The 23,958-nt window shown below is 41.3% G+C and overlaps 1 protein-coding gene across 2 annotated transcripts in view; it reads right to left on the reverse strand.

Moving 5' to 3' along the window:
- Positions 1 to 3,720: 3,720 nt before the first annotated feature.
- LOC134751159 (gastrula zinc finger protein XlCGF57.1-like) overlaps positions 3,721 to 23,958 on the reverse strand; it is a 51,359-nt gene continuing 31,121 nt past the window's right edge. The window contains exons 1-5 of one of the 2 annotated variants that reach the window (XM_063686526.1): positions 19,435 to 19,787; positions 18,375 to 18,513; positions 17,491 to 17,562; positions 16,266 to 16,331; positions 3,721 to 5,675 (exon numbers count right to left, since the gene is read on the reverse strand). In XM_063686526.1, coding sequence (XP_063542596.1) covers positions 4,126 to 5,675; positions 16,266 to 16,331; positions 17,491 to 17,562; positions 18,375 to 18,513; positions 19,435 to 19,563 — 1,956 coding nt within the window. In that variant the 5' untranslated portion in view covers positions 19,564 to 19,787 and the 3' untranslated portion in view covers positions 3,721 to 4,125. Of the gene's footprint in view, positions 5,676 to 16,265; positions 16,332 to 17,490; positions 17,563 to 18,374; positions 18,514 to 19,434; positions 19,788 to 23,958 lie in introns of those variants that run through there. The other variant, XM_063686527.1, reaches the window with a different exon arrangement.

Consider the following 23,958-nt stretch of genomic DNA (forward strand, 5'->3'; position numbering starts at 1 on the left):
CAGCAACAGTGATGTTTTATAATTGTTGCACCTGTCACCGTGGTGAAATAGGGGCCTGTTGTCAAGTCATACCACCTCTGGCTGTCACGTCGGCGACATGTTGCTGTCAAGCCGCGCCACAGAGCAGACACAAGTACTGCGTAGCCGGCAACATTCCCCGGTGGTGGCCGAGTGGCTGACACGTCGAACTGCACTCCCGCCGTCCCGGGCATTTAATGCCTTGGCTGCACGTGCAGCTATTGAACTTATTTTAGAAAACTGAAAGGTAGGTACCGCGTTGCATTGTCCTTCTCGGTCTCAACGAGTGTCTGGTTACAAGGAATGGTGATAATGGTAATATGTAGGCTATGAGAGACTATAGTGCACAATTACAACTGGCCTCGAGACCAATACTTGCCGTGGAGGAGTTTCATTCTGGTCTTCAGTTCCATTTCACCAAATAACACTGTTTAAATGCAAATGCTTGGTTTTTATTAGGGTTCCGTACCTCAAAAAAAAAAACCGGAACCCATAAAGGATCACTCGTGCGTCTGTCACAGCCTATTTTCACCGAAACTATTGGGTCTATAATTTTGAAAAAAAAAATACACAAAATAGTTCTTTACCTATAGATGACAGGAAAGACTATTAGAAATGTGCAGTCAAGCGTGAGTCGGACTTAATTATTTCGTTTTTGATCCGACCCCTACGGGTTTTTAAAGACAATTTACTCACGTTTCACATACAAAAATGCATTGTTAAAAATTTTATAATGTACGGAATCCTTGGAACGGGAGTCCGACTCGCACTTGGCCGGTTTTTTAGATTATAAGATTTATAAGGACATCCTTACACAAATAACCTAAGCCCCACCGTGAGCTCAAGTAGGCTTGTATAGTGGGTACTCAGATAACGACATATAGAATTATAGGTATACAACCCATATAACCATTCAGTTTTCAAATGATTTATTAGAATGACACAGATGAACCGAATAATTCGGCCGAATATTAGGTTCGGTAAGATCTGAACCGAATATTCGTAGGTATATAATCTCTATATATAATTTTCTTAGTAGTGTGAGTTAGGTTCTATTCAGATCTCTGTTCCGGTTCCGTCGCTGTCGGTTGAGGGGCCCACTGAGTCAGGCACTGACTATCAGTCCGCCGGACGATATCGGCCTGTCAGTTGTTCGGAACTGTCAAATTTTTGTTCTAACTGACAGGCCGATATCGTCCGGCGGACTCATAGTCAATGGGCCCCTTTATACGACAACTGCAGGAGATGGATACAGACACAGGCCTTTATTACTACTATATACTTATGATTATGACACTGGCATACTCATCCAGACTCGGAGATGTTCCGCGACTAGGGCTTCCAAGCCTGCTGGATCCGGCATAAATAATATAACTCTCATAGGTAGTTGTAAATGTCTTTTCATATCACATACTCGGAAAAGGGCTTTTTCTATCCTGCTAGGAGGGATCAAAATAACACATCTGTTCTAGGACACTATTTTTAAATTTTTTCATCACACTCGCTCAGTAAATATGGAATTGCACGCAGGCTTAGCGGGAACTATACAAAAAGCCTTTTCCCTAGGGAGTTATGAAGTTTCTAGTATTATAATTAAAAGTTTTTGTCTTTATACCTAATTTTTGTATAGCAAGTGTGATGAAAAACATTGTGTTTAACTCGGGCCGTAATAATATTGCAAACTCGAGTCTATAAATCGCTCCGGCAAGCCGTCTCGATTTAACTAAACTCCCGTTTGTAATATTAAACTTACGCCCCATGTTGCTCAATGTACTATTTTGCATACTTGTTTTGCTTAAACAATAATTTAAAACTAAATTATTTGTTCATAGGTGATGTGAAAAGCAATGTGTGTCACATGGTAGCAAAATTATTTTATTTTATTTTGGTAAATGGAAAACCAACAGCTCTATACATATCAAAAAAAAATATTAGAAAGCCAATTATAAGTTTTCACTTATAGAAACGGAATAAAATATAACAAGCTTATTGCCCAACTTAATTACACATGTACAAGTTCATACAGCACAAGAACAGAGGATCGATATGAATATGATCGATTATTACAAAAAATAAGTACAAAAGAAGGTAAAATCTGTTAGGTAGTACATTTAGCCACAGTACATTAGCCCTGACCTGCGCCAGAATCATTGTCACCCATAAAGCATCTAATTAATTTATTTTTTATTATTGATATGCTATCACTAAATATGTCGATATTTTACAATTTATAAAAGCTTTATTTAAGCTCATGCTTGCCCTGCATAAGAAACTGTTTTTTCTATACCTAGTAGTAGCTTGGTAATTACTGATGGGACGAAAATGCCTAAACGTCCTTGACGGAACATTAAAAGACATCTTATTAAGCAAATTTGGACAATCTACATTACCTTTAATAATATTTACTAAGTACACTATATCTGCAATTTCCCGGCGCTTAACAAGTGGGATCAAATTATGTTTCTTACACAGCTTGAGGTAGTTGATAGAACTATAGTTGACTCTCATTTTGTAACACTGAAATTTGATAAAATTTGACTGTAATCTCTCAATCCTATCAACATAAATTTGATACTGAGGATTCCATATCTGCGATGCGTATTCAAGTTTGCTTCTCACGTAAGCACAATATATAGATTTTAAGAGTTTTGGGACGGGTAAAACAAACTGAATTACGCATTATAAAACCAAGTGACCTGGAAGCGTTACGTACTATGCTGTCAATGTGCTCGCAAATAATAAGTTTAGAGTCATGAATAATACCTAAATCTCTTATGCTTGTCACTCGCTGAAGATTATGTGGTACAAATGTTATTTAATTTACGAGAGAAGGTTACTGTGTAATATTTGGAGGGGTTTAAATCTAATTTGTTTATACTACAAAAGGTATCCAGCCTTCTTAGATCAGATTGAAGTGCACATACATCAGCCGGTGATGTAATTTTAGCAAAAATTTTCATGTCGTCAGCAAAGCTGAGCAACTTAGAGAATTGGAAGCAGGTACTTATGTCGTTCACAAAGATGTTAAATAGAAGTGGGCCCAATAAAGACCCTTGGGGGACTCCAGTTGGTATAGATACCCAGCTCGACATGTAATTATTGATCACCACCGACTGACACCGATTTTATTTCCATCTTAGGCGCAACACATTTGAATCCCACACTACGCCCAGGATTCTATTTTAGAATCTGCTGCTGCTGAGGAACTTATCGCCATCCACCACAGCGGGACAGCGAGGTGTGGGGTAATAAATACAAAATTTATTGGATATAACAAAATATATTCAAGTTATTATTACAGCACTGTGTCCAGTGCCGTGTGTGTTGGAGCCCCTCGGCTAGCGAGCATCCACCCGCGACACACGCCCCTCGCCCGTCCCGCGCGCCACACGCCGGCGACACCGGGAACACATCGTGCACGCGCGTGCAAGGGACCCGCGACACACGCCCCTCGCCCGTCCCGCGCGCCACACGCCGGCGACACCGGGAACACATCCTGCACGCGCGTTCAAGGGACCCGCGACACACGCCCCTCGCCCGTCCCGCGCGCCACACGCCGGCGACACCGGGAACACATCGTGCACGCGCGTGCAAGGGACCCGCGACACACGCCCCTCGCCCGTCCCGCGCGCCACACGCCGGCGACACCGGGAACACATCGTGCACGCGCGTGCAAGGGACCCGCGACACACGCCCCTCGCCCGTCCCGCGCGCCACACGCCGGCGACACCGGGAACACATCGTGCACGCGCGTGCAAGGGACCCGCGACACACGCCCCTCGCCCGTCCCGCGCGCCACACGCCGGCGACACCGGGAACACATCGTGCACGCGCGTGCAAGGGACCCGGGAACTAGCGGATCACATTTCTCACCACATACGGAACTATACACTAAGGTTTTTAAACGAAATATTTTATTGTCAGGTGGATTTTTAATGCGTTTTTATTTCGACTACTTGCAGTGGGTACGTGCATAGGGCTTCTCGTGGGTATTCTCTTGAGTCCTAAGTATGTTTTCTCCCTATAGTCGCAAATACTACATTTGTACCGCTTCTCTCTATATAAAATGTATGTTTGACGTTACTTTAAGTGCCACATGCCACATTATTATGGCTTCGCCGTAGTATGCATCGTCTGGTGTCTTTTTAATTGTAGTTCCCAACTGCATTTGTAATCACAGTAGGTACACTGAAAAATCTTCTCGCCAGTATGTCGCCTTTCATGTTTTCGAAAGGAAGAATTATCTCTGCACTTGTAGTCACAATTACTACATTCGAAAGGCTTTTCTCCAGTGTGTATCCTCAGGTGCGTCTGTAATTTTGATTTCTGTGCGCTTTTATAATCGCAGTAGCTACAATGAAATGGCTTCACCCCAGTATGTATCATCAGGTGTTGTTTTAAGTGTGTTTTCCGACTGCATTTGTAATCACAGTGGCTACACTGAAATGGCTTCTCCCCAGTATGTATCATCAGGTGTTGTTGTAAGTATGCTTTCTGTCTGCATTTGTAACCACAGTGGCTACACTGAAAATTCTTATCGCCAGTATGTCGCCCTTCATGACTGCACTTGTAGTCACAATTACTACAATCGCAAGGCTTTTCTCCAGTGTGTCTCCTCAGGTGCGTCTGTAATGCTGATTTCCGTGCGCTTTTGTAATCGCAGTGGCTACACTGAAATGGCTTCACCCCAGTATGCATCATCAGGTGCGTCTGTAATGCTGATTTCTGTGCGCTTTTGTAATCGCAGTGGCTACAATGAAATGGCTTCACCCCAGTATGTCTCATCAGGTGTAGTTGTAAGTTTGATTTGCTACTGCTTTTGTAATCACAGTGGCTGCACTGAAATGGCTTCACCCCAGTATGTATCATCAGGTGTCGTTGTAAGTGTGACTTCAGACTGCATTTGTAATTGCAGTGGCTACACTGAAAAGGCTTCACCCCAGTATGTATAATCAGGTGTTGTTGTAAGCGTGACTTGTAACTGCATTTGTAATCACAGTGGCTACACTGAAAAGGCTTCTCGCCAGTGTGGGCCTTGTGTCTTCGTATCATAGAACTAGCACTGCACTTGTAATCGTAATGACTATATTTGTAAGGTTTTTTTCTAGTAATATTTATCTGGTGCTTGCGTTTGTGCGTCTTCTGATGACGTAGCAGTTCTGATTCATCATTGCATTTGAAATCACAGTCGCTACACTTAATAGGATTTCCAGCAATGTGTATTGTTTGGTGTTTATGTAAATCACTTTTACATGAACTTGTGTAACTACAGTGACTACAATTAAAATTATTCTCCGAAGAGTGCCTCTTTAAATGAGTTTCCAACCTTTTCTTGGAACTTGTTGTATACTCACATTCAGCACACATGAAATTTGTAACACCATGTTCGCTTTTCTCGTGTTCTATCAAAAGCAATTCAGTTTGAAACGTAGAACTACAAAAATCACAAGCAAATAGTTTTTGTCCGGTCAATGAATGGGTGTTTTGAATGTGTTCTCGTAAATTAGACTTGTTCATGAAATGCTTGCCACAATGTTCGCAGCTATATGGTTTGCCTCCACTGTGAACAGTCGCGTCGCCGCGGAGGCGCTCGAGCACCACGGTACACGCCATCGCGAGCTGTTCCCGGGCGCGGGCGGCGCTGCCGTCCGAACACACTGGAACACAAATTAACAAAACAATTTAAACAGATTATAAGCGATAGATGACCTTTAAAAAAAATAAAAAAAGAGTTATCAACTCGAAATATAAAACAGCTAATGATTATATGAAAAAAGTGTCAACGGCACGAGATCTAGGAATCCTATTCGACGATAAACTAGGCTTCCAATTGCACATAGAGCGTATCATTTCAAAAGCGTATCAAATGCTAGGTTTCGTTCTGAGAACTGCAAAGGTTTTTTAAAAATCTTCAAGTTATCTTCTGCTGTATAAATCACTGGTTAGACAACACTTAGAATATGGCTCAGTAATTTGGAATCCACTGTATAAGAAATATGCAAATGCTATAAAAATGGTTCAAAAAAAGTTCTTACTGGCATTACAGACGATTGACAGGAAAACGTGTTCCGTACGTTGATCTGTTGCGCTATTATAAATTGCAGTCATTAGATACCAGACGCAAATGCTGTGACGCAATTACTCTCTTTAATATCTGCAAAGGTCATTTTAACATTATAGACCTGCTGGAGCTCATACGGTTCAGAGTCCCAGCCCGATGCGGCTCGCGCTCTCATGCTTTGTTCTCGGTTTCCACCGCCTCTAGTAACGCCGGTTTGCGAGCCCCCTTACGTCGTATTTATAACACTTACAATAAAGAATTTACTTCCATCGATATATTCAATGTCGCTAAGCCAAAATATCGTAATTGTTCACGTATTTATGAACCCTTCGATAACCCAGCTGGTCCTAGGTTCCCTAGCGTATTAAAAACTTTGGACAGGCATTGCAATCAACCAATATGAGATAGCCACTGACCTTGAGCACACGCCGGTGATCTTCGGGAATCCTGGTCCTTCTTCAGCTAGCTAGCACTTCCAGGGCCTTGAGAGATCGTCACACACGCCTTGTCACTTGATTGTTCGCAAACACCACCGAAATACCGAAATTTGGTAATATTAATACACAGAGGAACATGCGTTGCAGCCGCGCCCGAGCCGAATGTGAATGACAGTCCGAGGTGTCAAATCTACCTCCGAATTTGCTCCGAAACGGCATACCCTCATATTGAAAAGATTACAATGCCCGAACATCCCCCCGCCTAACCAAGGCCTCCTTGGTTCCTAGACTTCAATAGGCAACCTACAGAGTTTGGACACGGGTCTTAACACGGAGTAGGATGGAGATGGCAAGTGGGCGTTCCCGTCTCTCCGACAGTTAGTAGCGACCGACTTACTTTATGCACAGACTATGCTCAGTTGTTGTGTAAACTTCATGCTCGAATGACATTCACGTCGTACGTACGCTCGTCTAACAAAAATTGATAATTAAATTTAAAATGCCGTATTGTGCAGTATTAAGCTGCAGAAATCACAGCGGTTTAAAAAATCTTTCACGTGGAGGTATTTCCTATCACCGGTGGTTATTTATTTAAATATAATCCGATAAATACGAAAAATCTGTTTATTTTGCATTGTTCGTTAAGTAAATCTATATTTTATCAGTTAGAACTTAGAGTTCACAATCCTTTGTCACTATTCTTTACGTTTATCTGGAATATTCGCTATCCTAAATGTCAAATAACTTCGCTACTCAGATGCTGCGCAATGTCGATATTTATATCGATAAAGTTAAAGTTACGATATTTCAAGTTTGATGTTTGGTTCGGTAATAAATTATTATTTTAGACACGTTTCTAATTATTATTTGGGATAATCAATGTCTAAGTAAATATGGCAGCTCTGGTCATCAAGCACTAAGTTAAGTCGGGGTCATTTCATGGCAACCTTTCAAACCTTCGTATTCCTTTACATACGTTTTTGTTTTTTACACCCATCATATTTTCATCGTTAAAATAATTAGACTAGGTACTTAATGTACTTATGCGTACAATGCATGCAATGTGCCATGAATAAACGATTTATATTTTCTATTTCTTTATTATTAATTATTGTAGGTTCCCACAAGATGCCGATATTAAAAATAATTGGATCAATGCTACTGGGCAAGAAAATTAGTTTCCGCAAAAATATAGCACCATTTGCTCGGAGCATTTCTTAGAGAAAGATTTCTGTGGATAAAATTGCCATACATCTCATCTAGCGTCCACACGCCTAAAACTTAGTTACTAATTTAGTTATTATTAGTGACATTCAGGCTCACTAAATTAATAAAAAGTGTTCCATACCACGCAAACTAGCGTCAAATATTGGAATTTTGCCGCCCCCCTTCCTGATTTGATAGGTCACAATCTTACAATCAAATCAAGTGGGATCGATGAGCCAGTTCCATGTATGCTTTCACACCATACAATTAATTTGACAATTTAATCAGGTTGTCCCGTCTAGATTGGCCTTAAATGCTGCTACAAGTAAATATATTGTTAAAGACGAATACTTACCTATGTAAGTAATTGCAGATTTGTTATTACAAAATAACAGCAATGCCGAGTTAATAGACCTTTAAAGAACTATGATTTTATCTGTTTGACTTTAAGATATATTTAATGTTCACATTAACAACCTATATTATAATCATAAATAAAGTATCATCTAAATGTGTTAAAACATACGGTAATGAAATATCAATACCTAACTGAACACACAAATATCGATAAAACACTCCGATTACACTGTCCCCTCCCTATATCGAATGGAACGAAGTTCCAACGGTTAGCTACTCGCAGGCGTGTAGAGATCTCGAAACACCAGTGTAACGTGACCGTGAGATCCGTAACAAACCATGCGTAATTAGACCTTACTTATACTGGTTTTTTAGCCCTTTTCTCGCCTGTAATAAGTAAGTGATTTTAAAACTAATATAATAACGCCATCTGGTGTTGAGTAGTTGTATTAGGTGAACGTTGAGCGAGCTTTTGTGAGATGAATGAGATAATGAAAGAGTCGTATGTCATATAGCTTTGACATTATATTTTAAACCGTCACTCATGTAGCCTACAATTGATATTCGTTCGAGAAATGTCCACCGGTAATAACCTTTTGGTATGGAAAGTTGCTACGAATCAGAGCAATTTTGTAAGTGTGTGACGTATTTTAACGTGGCTATGAATGTGTGAGTTTAGCGACACTGGTTTTCATACTAAATAGGAGTCATTTCACATCCACTAGTTTATTAATTCGTGGGTCTTAATAAGACACCGTTTTGAGTTTTAACTTCAACAACGCGAATAATGCCATCCTTAGCTGGCAGCAACTTAACTATGCGTCCGCGCCTCCAATTAAGCGCGACTAAATTATCTTCTTTAATCAAAACTAAATCGTTTACTTTAGGAGGTTCCGTATGAGAGGTCCATTTATAGCGTTGCTGAAGCGTATGAAGATACTCATTTTGAAACCGAATCCAGAAATGTTGCGTCATCTTTTGTATCCGTTGGAACTGAGACAAACGGGATTCCTTAACTTCCGTATATGGGTATTCTGGGAGAGCTACCAAAGGTTCTCCTATCAAAAAACTACCTGGAGTCAATACATTTAAATCGGCCGGATCCGAACTTAGAGGGCATAACGGTCGTGAGTTCATCGTAGCTTCAACCTTGGAAAAAAAGGTAGTCAGTAACTCAAACGTGAGCCGAGTTTCACCAAGCACACGCCTACAATGGGTTTTCGCAGACTTAATTGCTGCCTCGAATAAGCCGCCGTGATTTGGACTTGACGGTGCATTAAAGAGCCACTTAATCTCACGCTTAACACATTCCCGATCAATTTCAGATTGTTTATGCCGTAGGAACGAGTATAGTTCTTTTAGATATTTGTTGGTGCCCGTATAATTTGTACCACAATCTGACCGCAATAAATTTGGGAGTCCACGCCGAGACACGAAACGCGTAAGCGCGGCAACGAAGGCTTCGACCGATAATTGACTCACTACTTCTAAGTGAACCGCTTTAGTACTCAGGCAAACAAATATGCAAAGGAAACACTTCTCTATTTTTGCGTTACGAAGGTTGCTAGATTTTATATAAAATGGACCACCGAAATCTGTTGCCGTGCCGAGAAACGCTCGTGTGCATTTTACCCGATCGGGTGGTAAGTCCGCCATGTAGGGTTGCACCGGTCGCGGCCGGGCCTTGTAACACGCTATACATTTGAAGGTTACATTTCTCGTAATCCGCCGCGCGGCGACTATCCAGTACGTCCAAGATAAAATAGATTCCAGTGCATTTGCCCCGATGTGGCAATACACCTTGTGATAATGAGTAACTAATAGTTCCGTAAACCGATCCTTGCCAGGTAATAATATTGGATGCCGTGCGTTATATGGCAGTCCGGACGCATCAATTCTGCCACCGACCCGAATTAAATTGTTTTTGTCTATAAACAAATTTAGCCGCCGTAATGAATTCTTTATATGTTTATTTTCCCGTAGTAAGGCCATCTCTGCCTTATAATGCCGATCTTGGACCAACCGTATTAGGTAAGTAGTAGCGTCCCTACGCTCCGAAATTGATATATGAATACTATTGCCTTTATTATCCTTGTTTGTGCAATTCCGAGTAAACCGTAGTAAGTAAGCCGTAACGTTTATCAGCTTGTCAAACGAACTAAACCGATCAATTAAGTCAAAATCCGAATCCGATAAAGTGCAAACGTTAACCGAAGTAGTCCGTAAACCGGGGAGCATATCCGCCGGAAAGTCTGAGCACGCACCAGGCCAGCGGGTAGGGGTTTCCCGCAGCCACTGCGGCTCCCACCATAGCGGGTGGTGCAGCAACTCGTTCGCCGTTGTACCGCGCGATGCGACATCCGCACAATTTAATTCACTGGGGACATGCCGCCAAGTGATAGCCGTCTTAGAGGTAATTATTTGTGAAACTCGGTTTCCTTCATATACTTGTAATTTATGTGGCGGGGTTTTTAACCATGCTAAAATTATGGTACTATCACACCAAGCAATTACTTCGCTTAACCTTATATCACGCTCTAACGAGGAGGTGAGATGGTTAATGAGTGTAGTTAGTAAAACCGCGCCATTCAATTCCATCTTAGGAATTGTGTGTTTCGTCCTCAATGGGGCTAAACGACACTTAGCCATGAGTAGCCGCACGAGGACCGTCCCGTCTGCGTTAACCGATCGTAAATAAACCGCCGCTGAGAAACCGAGTGACGAGCCATCCGAAAACCCGTGAATTGAATATGTAGCGTTGTTATCGAACTTTAAGCACCTAGGTATGGATACTCTTCGCAGATTAGGTAAGTCCGATAATATATCTTGCCATTTTTGTTTTACTTCTCCTGATACCGGAGCGTCCCATTCGACCTTGCGCGAATTGTCAAAAGTACCAAGAAGAGTTTGCAATAGTAATTTGATTTTAAATACCACCGGACAGACCCACCCCAAGGGGTCATAAAGCCGCGCCGATAAAGACAGAATGGATCGCCGAGTAATTACTCCTGGGTCCGGTAGACTAAGTCGATAGGTAAACACGTCATATTTTGGATCCCATTGGATCCCCAAAACCTTGATAAAACTAGAATCGTCCATGTCGGGGTCAAACGAACGAGGAGTCTCGAGGTGATCTACCGGTAAACCATCTAACAGTCTGGCATCATTGGATGCCCATTTCCTGAGTCCGTAGCCGGCCGTATTCATAAGAGATACAAGCTCGTCCTTTAAAGACAAAGCCTCCTCCAACGTGTCGGCTCCTCCGTTAAGATCGTCTACATAGCTGCTATTGCGTAGCAATTCCGAGGCGCGAGGATACCTACTTTCCTCATCGTTAGCTAACTGATGTAAACACCGGATGGCGACAAAGGGACTAGATTTTAGGCCGTAAGTGTTTGTCGTTAATTCATAAGTAAGCAACGGCTCGTCAGGTGACGCACGCCAGAATATAAGTTGATATTTCCGATCGTCCGCATTGGGTACATGCAGTTTGACGGAACATCATCTTTACATCCGTAGTAAAAACAAACCGTGGCAAACGAAAGTTATTTATGATCACGGTAATGTCACTTTGTAATCGTGGTCCGGAATACAAACAATCATTTAGTGACACGCCAGTCGTACTTTGAACACTGCCGTCGAAAACGACACGTATCTTTTTATCCCCTCCCCCTCCCGAATTTTTGAACACCCCGTGGTGACATAGAAAATAATGTTCTTGTTTCGACTCAGTGTCGAACGCAGAGACCGCCATATGGCCGAGTCGTAAATATTCCGACATAAATTCAACATATTTAGCTCGATATTCCGGCTGCCGTTTCATTCGCCGTTCTATGGCCAAGAAACGTCGTAATGCAACTTCCATAGAATCACCTAGCCGCTGATGACCCGGTATTAATGGTAACCGAACGACATATTTACCATCCAAACCCCGTGACGTAGTAGTCGTAAACAAGTTTTCACATTCCAAATCCGCCGGATTCATTATAGCCGACGACGGTGGTTCCTCGGACCGCCAAAACTTTTCGACCGTTTCGATAAGTGTAATCCCGACATAATTATCATTACAGGTAAACTCCGAATCATAAAAATCCGCCGACCGCGCAGGACCGAAAACCGCAAAATCAAAAATCGTACCTAAAGCGTATGGGCCGCCCGAACCCAAATCGACTATTTCACCGGTCAAAATTTGACCTAAAATGTCACATCCGAAAATGACGTCGACATGTTTCATGTCATGATCACCGCCCGAGAGTTTAACCGTCGCTGATAACGTTCGTAACCTTTTTGCCAAGTACGAGGTAAGCTTTTTTAATATAACCGCCGTGGCCGATAGTAAACATTTATTTTTGTCCGATTTAAAATGAAACTCAACAATGTGGGTTCCGTCATTGTAAGGCAACTCGCCGACACCTGATAAAGGTGTTTTACTGTAATGTCGCTTCAATCCTAAATATGCTACAAAATCACTTTTTATTAAAGTACTTTGACTTCCCAAATCCAAAAGAGCCAAACACTGAACAAAGTTACCGGTAGCCGATTTTAATTCAATAACAACCGTAGGCAAAATAACATTATTTACTAACTGTGGCACCGAAGCGACATTACAACACTGTAATTGCTATTGTTGAGAACCTTGCTGAGAGCGCAAGTTACGGTGGTTACCCGAACTCTGCGCGCTCCTAGAAGTTGATCGGTCCGACTCCCGATTTCCCGATTCCGACCTACGCTGATCGTTACGTTCCGTTGTGTTGCGAGCCGTATTGTCACATTCATAATTATTCATTAATTTACGCATACGACTATCAACTCCATTATCCGAAGAATCAGACTGTCGGTACATTTGTTTATCATGATAACGCCCATTCGGTGAACGCCGACCGCCACCGTGATCATTGCGTTGTGAACTAACCAATGCGTGTCTCGAACGCTGCTCATTATCTGCGGGCGAATCTGAGCGCGCAATGGACATCGTACAAAGTAACTTATCGTGACCCGCATTTCCGCACCGATTACATGGTACTTGCCGCGTACACGCCGCCGCCGTGTGATTCCCAAAGCATCGAAAACACAACCCGTTATTTTTTACCCACTCCTTCCGATTGTAGTTAGATATATCTCCGAACTTATAACAATTATTTATATTGTGATTCGATAATTGACAATAAGCACAGCTCGTAGGTTTATGCGAATTGTTGTGGCGCGTATTCGACCATTCCGACTTGTGATGATTATTATTATTATTACTAACACGCTCCGTCACATGTACCGAGCGACCGGATTTACGTGCATGGTCGTTAGCGTTACAAGTCCATGCTGGTTCCGTCGAAGCCGTGTCTATTAACCTGCATTCATTCTGTAAGAACTCCATCAGCTGATCGAAAGTGGGTAAATCTAGGTTATTACCGCCGTATTTTTGTTCAAACCGTGTCTTAATCTCTAAAGGTAGTTTTGTCAAACTTATGTGCAATAACATATAGCTCCATTGCTCCACCGGGAGGCCGAGATTTTTCAACGCCCGAGTCGATTCTAATAATGGATTTAATATTTTTGCCCTAAGGCCCAAACTTTTGTTAAGTACCGGCAAATGCAAAATCCGAGAAATGTATGAATCCGCCTGCAACCGTTTATTTTCGTAACGACCTTTTAGAATATCCATAGCCGTATCTAATGAACTATCTATCATGGGGAGATGTCTTATCAGCGTTTGTGGTTCTTTTTCTAAGTTTGAAAATAAATAATGAAATTTCTCCGTTTTAGAAATATCTTTGCGCGACAACACTAGCGATGTGAATAGGCTAATAAAACTCGTCCATGAGAATACGTCGCCGTCAAAGGATGTTAGATTAATTCGGGGTAGCCGTGATGAAGCCACGCTCTCCGTCGGCAAGTGGGTACCGTCCAGGTTGGGATAGGCCGCGGCCACCGCATCTAACTGATTGTAGGCATCGGTGGCCTCCCTATATTTTTCCTCATAGCTAGTTACAATTTCCGCGCTCAGTTCCGCACATAATATATTTTCATACGCTTCCGTTAACGCATTAAAATATTCCTCTAACTTACGTAACCGTGCCGAAATTACGGTCGAACTATAACTTTTGCTGTTTATTATTTGCAAACTGTTTTTGAACCAATCGTATTTAACCTTAAATTTACTTTCGAAAACCTTTGCCATCTTAACCGATATTACCTTTAAGGATTATTTTAGTTGAACCGAAATGAAATAATGACAGAGCAAAATGTGCACTCTTAGACAAAGACTTTACCGTTACAAGATGGCTGCCCTAAGCTAAACGCCTTATGATGAAAACCTATCCGATTCGAACGGACCAAATATTATGTTCACGTATTTATGAACCCTTCGATAACCCAGCTGGTCCTAGGTTCCCTAGCGTATTAAAAACTTTGGACAGGCATTGCAATCAACCAATATGAGATAGCCACTGACCTTGAGCACACGCCGGTGATCTTCGGGAATCCTGGTCCTTCTTCAGCTAGCTAGCACTTCCAGGGCCTTGAGAGATCGTCACACACGCCTTGTCACTTGATTGTTCGCAAACACCACCGAAATACCGAAATTTGGTAATATTAATACACAGAGGAACATGCGTTGCAGCCGCGCCCGAGCCGAATGTGAATGACAGTCCGAGGTGTCAAATCTACCTCCGAATTTGCTCCGAAACGGCATACCCTCATATTGAAAAGATTACAATGCCCGAACAGTAATCAAATACTCAATATTCTCAACGGCCAACATAGTGTTCGTCAGTAATGTGTCGTCATCATTGCTATAGTATCGCTACTGTCCTTGTACCTACTTAATGTTACATATATTGATTAGATTGGTTGTCAGTATTTCCAAGTTTTTGGTATTTTTGTTTTCTTTTCTCTTTCATTTTAATTATAGTACCTAATTACAGTACACATACGCATGGTCTGGAACACTTGGTATACTTGTATGTAAACATACCTTTTAGTCAAGTCCGTTTATTTTAAGTATGTTTTAGTGAGAGCGTTTAAGGAAGTAAGTGTCATCTCAATCATATATGTACCTAACAATGTAACCTATTATCCTGTCGCATACCTCTGTTGTTTCTCCAATAAATAAAATAAAAATAAAGATAATGAATTTAACAAACATACTAGGGATATACCGACTAGTCGGGAAAGCCGACTAACCGGCCACATTTGTAGTCGGCGATTAGTCGGCCAAAATGGCCGATTAGTCGGCCTATTATTAGTTACAGAAAAACAGGATATACCTACTTAAACGAAATATATCGCAAATATTTATCAAATGTTTAATACTTATTTTACTCAAATTAATAAATTCATGCTTCTTTGAAGATAGGTCTTAAGATGAATATGTCCAAGACTAAGGTTATGACGAACATCCCCGGTAATTTGATTCCAATCATTAAGGTTGGGAACGAAATGCTAGAGGTGGTCGAGCAATACTTGTATCTTGGACATATTCTATCATTTGACAAAGCACAGCAGCAGAAGGAGATCTCCAGGAGAATCCTGTTGGGTTGGGCGGCATTTAATAAATTAGCGGACATCCTGAAACCTGTTAACATTCCACAATGCCTGAAAACTCGCCTCTTCAACCAATGTGTCCTGCCCACCATGACATACGGTGCCGAGACATGGACGCTCACTAAGGAGGCTGTGCATAAAATCCGCGTAGCACAGAGAGCCATGGAGCGCGCCATGCTCGGTATCAAGCTTCAAGCACAAACAACGGTATAAAGCTGCTGTTTGACCATCCGAATGTAAACTTAAAGAGAAATAATGATTTATGGAATTGGCCGACTAATCGGCCATACGAGCGCCGATTAGTCGGCCATATCAATAGTCGGTACATCACTACATAGTACATACTAGGCATTGTGTGGGATTGTCATAAAAATATTTATTTTTTAATAACAGAACTACAACAAACACAACCTCATCATCATTCGCTTGCTCTTATCCCATTCGCTTGGGGTCGGCGCAGCAAGTCTTTTTCTTTCTGTTCTCTGTTCTGTTTCGGACTGAATAAGATAGGGAACCCCTGTTATAACCGCTTCATAGACGCGACCGCTACAGGCGCATATACGGCCGTAATAAACAGTTTCTGAACAAACTGAAGTTCGATTTCCACTTGACCTAGTTACTAGCTAGTACATGAAGCAGGTACTCACTCGGCAGCGGGTCCCCCTCGTCGCTCGCCTCGTCTCCGGCCGCCATGTTTAACCAGAGCATGTCATCTAGAGCAACCAATACTATATTAGACCCCACGTTCCACGCAGTAACCGGGACTGAGGGAAATTTCTTTTTTGCAATGGTTACGTCAAAAGATTTTTTAGTACGCATGTTATCTTGGCACTCCGTTGGCAATAGGATAGATGACAAATTTTTATTAATGGTATCAATCGATCAGGTTTATGTTTAGGATCAAATGTCTATATGGGACCCATTGCATTAAAGCAATACAAAAGTCAAAAATGATAGTCAAAGCCAGACAGTCGCACTTCACTCGCGAAACGCTGCTAACAAAACGATAAGTGAACGTGACGTCAAGTTCACCGAGAGCCCATTCTGAATGTATGGACAAAATAAGAAAATTGCGTTTTTGTCGGTGAAATATTGCGTTTATGTATATAGTTGCTGTACAATATTTTTTTGGATAAAATGTTCCTTACATCGAATGGTACCCTTACTTTTTTACTTTTTGAAAGATGAAAAATTACTTAAAGTTTGAAACCTTCAAGTCCTGTATTTTTGTATTATTTCCATATATTATTTTAATATCTACATTATTGTGATAAATTGCTCATTTGCTATTTATGTTACTAGATTTTGTTATAAAATTCGACATGTGTCATCATCCCTATTCTTACAGAAATGATATATTAAACACTAACGACCCGACCCGGCTTCGCACGGGTTAACAAATTATACACCTAAACCTTCCTCAAGAATCACTGTATTGACAGGTGAAAACCGCATGAATATACGTCCAGTAATTTTTGAGTTTATCGCGAACATACAAACAGACACGGGGCGGGGGACTTTGTTTTATAAAGTCTGGTGATTTTACAAAAGGTTCCATGTTATACTAATAAGTAATATCCATAAATTACAATTAACTTCACTGGGTGACCAGTCCAATGACAATATTCACATTATTTATGCAGATGTTTTAAATGTATATTTAGCCCGCTGCTCACACAATCACACATCATCACATTTTCTACACCAGTTGTTAAAACGAAGTACCAAGAGTACCCGATACTGTATTATTACTCATTATTATCACTGCCACAGGTATTGTATACCTACTAGGAGATCTTTACCATTGTAAAATAACCTGTATGTTTTAACAGATATAAACATTTTTCATTTCATTTTCATTGCAGCACTCACCTGACACAGGCTCACTGGTCCCATCTTCCTCCTGTATTTCAGGATTCTCTGGCTCAACTGCAGATTCTTCCTCTAGAGCAAACAAACACAACACAAATCACATATTTTCCTGTTAAATTTATGCTCGAACCGAGATTTTATAGAAATCCAGGCAATAACACTACATATATATGGCAGGATAAAGTGCAGGCAGCCCTTAGCAGGAGTGTGGATGGTGCCACCATCTATTGTTATTTAATTAAAATTAGAAATGTTTATAGCTGTTGGTTTTCCATGTATGAAATTAAAAAAAAGGAAATTTTGAACATGATATCCATAATAAACTTAATATTAGCATAGAATAAGTAATAGTATTATCATACAGAACGGCCACGCACTGCCCCGCCCCCGATTTGAAATACCTCGCCCCGCGACAGCAGATTGACAACCTTTTGCCGACCGCTCAGCAACAGCAGTTTACAAGCAACTTACACAATGACGCATGCCGCGTGTACTGACGTGCCGTGCACACATGGAAACGCAAATGATTTTTGATGTATAGCGTGTCCGCCCTGTGATATTAGGTACATGACAAAAATTCAATATAATAAGGTAAAACAAAATAAATATTTATCAAAAGTCTATACATTCTCAATCGGCGCATCAATCAGGGACGCGACGATTTAATGGATTCAATGAAGTTCTGTATAGAGCTCAAACAGAACTACTAATATTCGCTAGTTGTTTGATGTGTGCTGCATCCCTACCCTTGATGTTCTCTTCCTGCGTGCGCGCCTGCAGTGCGGAACTGCAGGCTGCTCGCTATGTGTGGACCCGGCTAATGAACTGCTGCATAGAACTTAAACAGAATGACTAAAATTCACTACTTTGATGTGTGCTGCTACCTTTGATGCTCTCTCCCTGTAGCCATGCCTGCAGCTCCGCCTGGCTGCGCTGCAGTTGCAGCTTAAAGCTGCTCGCGTCTCGCAGGCGGCACACACACATAGTGCAGATGCCACACGAGCCCGAGCCGCCAAGTGCCAGCTGCATGTTAAACAATCAATCACACACATTTGCTAGTATTAAATTAAAGATCATGCTATCCTAACACTATTTCTAACAATAACATCCATCTTTAACTGAACAAAATTTTAAGTTTATGTAAGTTTTGCTACACTGACAAGAATGTTGTACTTTTTTCTCCAAAAAAAATTCTACTCAACACTGAGAACTCGGTTTATGACTGTGGATACAGGCATTATCAGTTATTTAAACTGCCTGCCTGCATTACAAATAATAATAATAGTGTATCCCTTGCTTTTAGATTAAAGTGTCCCTTTGTAAGAGGCCCTTTACCTCTGCGCTATTGGCTTCGGCCCCACATATGCCTCCCAAAGGTCCGGGACCCCATGGTCCCGTGATATGGAAAAGACATACAAATAATAATAATAATAAATGGCTTTTGCTCCTCGCAAATTTTAGCATTAATAAAAATGAGATGAAAGCAGATGACAGATTGTTATGGCCAGCAATGTGGTGCCTTTGTTGAACCTACAGTCACACAGTGAAGTATCCCGGGCATGTATCTTAGCAAGAAATAAGAAGAATAAGAATAATAATGATTATATACAGGTGTACAAACTGGTCCTAGGCGCAACTGACAGATTTTTGACGGGTTGGACTAAAGCAAAGGGGGTGCCGACACTTAGAAAATTTTTCATTGGAGTGATGTTATTATGACACCTATTTTTTATTATGTTATCGTAGAGAATACGGTAAAATAAGCATGTTTTGTAGGAAAAACTTTTCTCTAAAATCAAAAATGGCCGAGATATTTGACCCGCAAGTTGAAACCACTACTTGACAAATTAAAATCAATCATTTGGAACAGTAAATTTAAGTAACAGAGACAAGATAGGTAGTAACTAGTACGTTTTGCTACACTGACAAGAATGTTGTACTTACATTTATGTCAAAGCACCCTTTGATCATGTCGGCATATATCTCCGTTATACCGAGATGTGTGTACGGCGTCGTCAGGTCCTTGTCCGGAGCACGCCGCAGGCAGCAGCGACAAGCATACATCACGTCCATCACTGCAAGTACTGCAACTGCTACGTTGTTTGTATGTACTCGCCAATCCTCACAAGTAGCGCTCCGTCTGACAAACTCCCACGCGAATGTGTTTATGAAACAAAAATTTAATTAACAGAAAGTTAAAGTTCTGATCACTCTAACGTGATGGATGTAGCTACGAATGAGTAGTATCAAAAGTAGATATAACAAAATGAATCGTTCTTTGCTTTCGTAACATAACATCAGCCTAAACATAACACTTAACCTTAAAAATTTGACAGCATAAAGGTAGTCCAGACGGGAACAATTTTTTGACAATCTGATTAAATTGTCTGATCAAATCTGGTGGTGCCGACGCAAACACCGCCGATTACGATCGATGAAATTGAAGGTGCGGACTGCGGACGCAAGAATATCAATTTGTGACGTTACTCGTTAGTATTCGCGTTTAGTCATTTTTATTTTATTTAGAGCGCTCTCGCTCTCAGCGCTCAAATATTACCATAATTCTAAACTAAAATAGTTCATTAATTGGTGATTGACGCCAATGTCATTTCTGATAATATCGGTCGATTTGATCTTCCCGTCTGGACTGGCCTGTACTGAGTATTATAAAATTATTAATCGCACACACCATCGCACCGCACCGCGACCTAGGAGCAGTTCTAGGCAAGTTCTAGGAATAGGTAGTACTGGCATGGGCTTCCACACTATCGCACCGAACCGTCAAAACGGTGCGATCCTACCAGTGTTGCCAAGTGTCCCATATTTCCATGAAAAAAAAAAATGAAAAACATCGCGGTGCGGTGCGATGGTGTGTTATCATGAATCTAGTATAACATGGATCGGTCATGAGGAGTGGGGGGAAATGGCGTTTATGGCCGAACGGGATAGTCTTATGTATCTTTCAGTAGTAGTGACAGAGAGCAATATAATCGAGGTTGTGGCAGGCGCTATATGCCTACCGCTCGGCGTATCGTCGACGATACAACCGACAGAGGGCCGCCGAACGCCCGCCTGAGTGCTTGCACCGCACTGCACCGCACGTTTCCCGCGCTTACGCTTCGAAATGCCGAAACCACGTAATTATTGTGCAGTAGTCAAAAAACAAAGGAAAATTTGTCGTTTTTTTCATTGCCGAGAGACGAAGAAAGGTGAAAATACTAATTTTAAATCTATCTTTATGAATTTTGTCACCATTTTTTTTTTAACACAAGTAGGTAAATCGTAAATTAAGGAGTTTTTTGAGTCAGGTATTATAAGTGTTGTTTTAAATATTTGATTGACTAATAAAAAATGTGGTTGACATTCGTTTTATTACAATATGCATACAACAACAAACTACTAAGAAAATACTACAACCCTAGCGCATTCTTACGATGACGCGTTGGCACGTGACTCGCACGGCGGGCAACACAGTCTCGACTCTTTGTGCGCCATAGACCTAGCATTACATAGATGCGGCCTACCGCGTGCGCCCGTAAGGGATAGACATAGATGACGTCATAAACGTGGGGATACCATATTGGTAAAAATTACCCCAATATTTGATATCACGTTGGGGCGATTACCCTGGGGGCAAAGTTTGACGGTATTAAAATTGTTGAATAAAATGTCAATGGGCCGTTCTTTTTAATAATTCGCGCAGGTAGTACAAAACTAAACATGTTTAGTAAATAAAACGTAAAATAAAATGTATTATGAATTTTAATTTTATGAAATCACAAATCACAATCACATTATTCACACCAATTAATGTACACCACATTTAATCTTCACAACATTTTTTTATTTTATTTTTTGGAATTAGAAATACGAAAAAACTTCGAGGTCAAAATTACCCATAAAATATACTTGACAATCTTGATAAAATATACATAACAATCATGTTAGGGATACCAGATGAAAATATATTTTCATCTGGTATCCCTAACATGATTGTTATGCAGCTAAATTAAGAAGATTAAAAACGGCTGACTTCAGACTCGTCTGATAAGTTGACATGAGGTCACACCATACATATATATACTATTATACTCTTTGGTCTTTGGTCACACCGTCAGTCGTTAATAGGCTTGTGCCTGCTCGGTCACTACAGAGAGCGCTCCGCTCTCGGTCAATCGGTCAAACGAACCGTTCGGTCTTTTAGTTCCTTTAGTTCAGTTCGGTTGTTGAGAGCCGGGAATTGGATTTTTTCCAATATTTAGTAACTGAATACAATTTAACTTGTACAATACGATTTTACGATATCAAACATTAAAACACCTTAACAATACAAAAAAAAAACAAATATCAGATTTATGAAAAATATTTGATTTTCCTTCGTATTTTACGGGCTTAGGAGTGTCACGTCTTTCATTCATCTCGTTCACACTCGTGCCAGGGACAGTGCCAACCGTTTCGTTCCATCCATTTACCGTTTCACTCAGTCAAGCGCTCTCCACTTCCACTGAACTAAAGGACCTAAAGACCGATTAAGAGCGTGCAAAAAGATTTAGTTCTTTTCGGTCCTTCACGGGATTTCATTCTTAACAGTTCTTAGGAGTGTCAGTTGAGTGTCGATGGCGGATGGTTTGAATTTTAATATATTTTTGGTATTTGGCGTTTTCATCATATTTGGCAGGGAAAAAAATTGCTAAATTTTACTAAATATACTTTGCTATTCCAATTCTTGTGGTAAGACGTAATAGTTAGTACATAAATAGTGGTGTAGTTTTTTAGCTTGTAGGGCGGTTGCCCTTGGCAACCGTAGTAACTCCTCATGGACGGGGACGTTACATTAATCCGTTCAGAAGATGGAAAACTCAATTGTCCGTTGTCGGTTAGCCTAGCTCATCATGAGAATTTCGAAAATACTCATCGGCTTGAGTCTTCCACTCCCGTAATGGAACAAATAAATAGACGCGAAAGGCAGAAGCGTAAGGAGCTCCGCGAAAAAGATCGCAACGAGAAAAGGCCAAATAAAGATAAGGGGGCCCGATCCAGGTCCTCCAGCCCCCCCGACAGATGGTCGGATGTTTTAGATGTGGATTTTAATCAGCCACACAGCAGTTTGGAGGATAGCCAAATCCAGCCAGGTCAACAATCACTGGCCCAGTCTCCAGTAGTAACTCCGCCGGCTCATTTAATAGACCCGCAAGAAAATAAAACACCCTCTCAGACTCCCTCCTCCCCTCTTACGCCAATTGGGCGCATTAAGTATACATCCAATGATCAAGGTCCTTTTTTGGTGTACGTACAGAAAATCGAAACAGCTACAGATTCGGGAACAATTCTACACCCAGTGACCTTCGGGCGTTTTCTACAAAGCCGCAAAAGAGAATTCCCCAATATTGTGGAGGGGTCTGTGAAAAGAATCGGGCGAAATCGGGTGTCGATCTGCTTTCATTCTGCTGATGATGCAAACCACTTCCTGGAATCCACGACCCTAACTCACAGTAACTATAAGGCATTTGTGCCAACTTTTAATGTCACTAGGCTGGGACTGGTTAGAGGCATCCCCGCCGACTGGTCTCCTGAGGAGGTCCTAGAAAATCTCAAGGTTCCCTTAAACTTGGGAGGCCCTGTCCCCGTCAAAATTAGGCGCCTCAATTTTAAAAAATCCAAACAAGACGGCACTTATTCCTGGCTTCCGTCAGAAACTGTAATTGTGACTTTTGATGGCCAAACCTTACCTAAGAGAGTATTCTTATGTCTAAACTCTTTAGTGGTTGAACAATATCAGTTACCAACTATACAATGTTTTAAATGCTGCCGGTATGGTCATGCGAAAGATAAATGTAGGTCTCTTCCTAGATGTTTCCGCTGCGGTGGCGCTCATCAAGGAGACAATTGCAACGGCGATGGTGAACCTCAGCCATTTTGCTGTATTTGCCCTCAGGGGTTGGGGGCAGGTCACTCTGCCAATAGCAAAGCGTGCCCCGAATTTGTTCGTCAGTCAAATATTAAAAAAACAATGGGAGAAGAAAACATTTCCTATATTGAAGCCTCAAATCGTCACGCTAAAGTCACCCACAAATCTTACGCCAATGTAGCGGCCTCTTGCTCTTCTTCTCCCCAACCTCATTCCTATAAAAAAACAATTTTCCGTCAACCCCGCTCGCCCCCTCGCCTCGAAAAAGGGTATGATAAAATAGCTCACGACGCTTTGACAAGGGACCCGGTTGTTGAGTCCACTCCGGTCTTCCCTAATCAACAACCGTCTAATGAACAATTCATAGTTTCAGAAATTATAAAATTGATTTCCTCCTTCATTAAAATTTTCTCTCCCGCCAGCCCTTTGGCTAATACTTCTTTGATTTCCCACGTAGCACCTTTTATTTCATCTTTGTTAAGTCATAATGGATCACGTAATTCTACAGTGGAACAGTCGCAGTATCAACAATAAAAAACAAGAGATACTTTACCTTATCA

The sequence above is a fragment of the Cydia strobilella genome, chromosome 21 (genome assembly GCF_947568885.1).
Source record: "Cydia strobilella chromosome 21, ilCydStro3.1, whole genome shotgun sequence".
Classification (NCBI taxonomy): domain Eukaryota; kingdom Metazoa; phylum Arthropoda; class Insecta; order Lepidoptera; family Tortricidae; genus Cydia; species Cydia strobilella.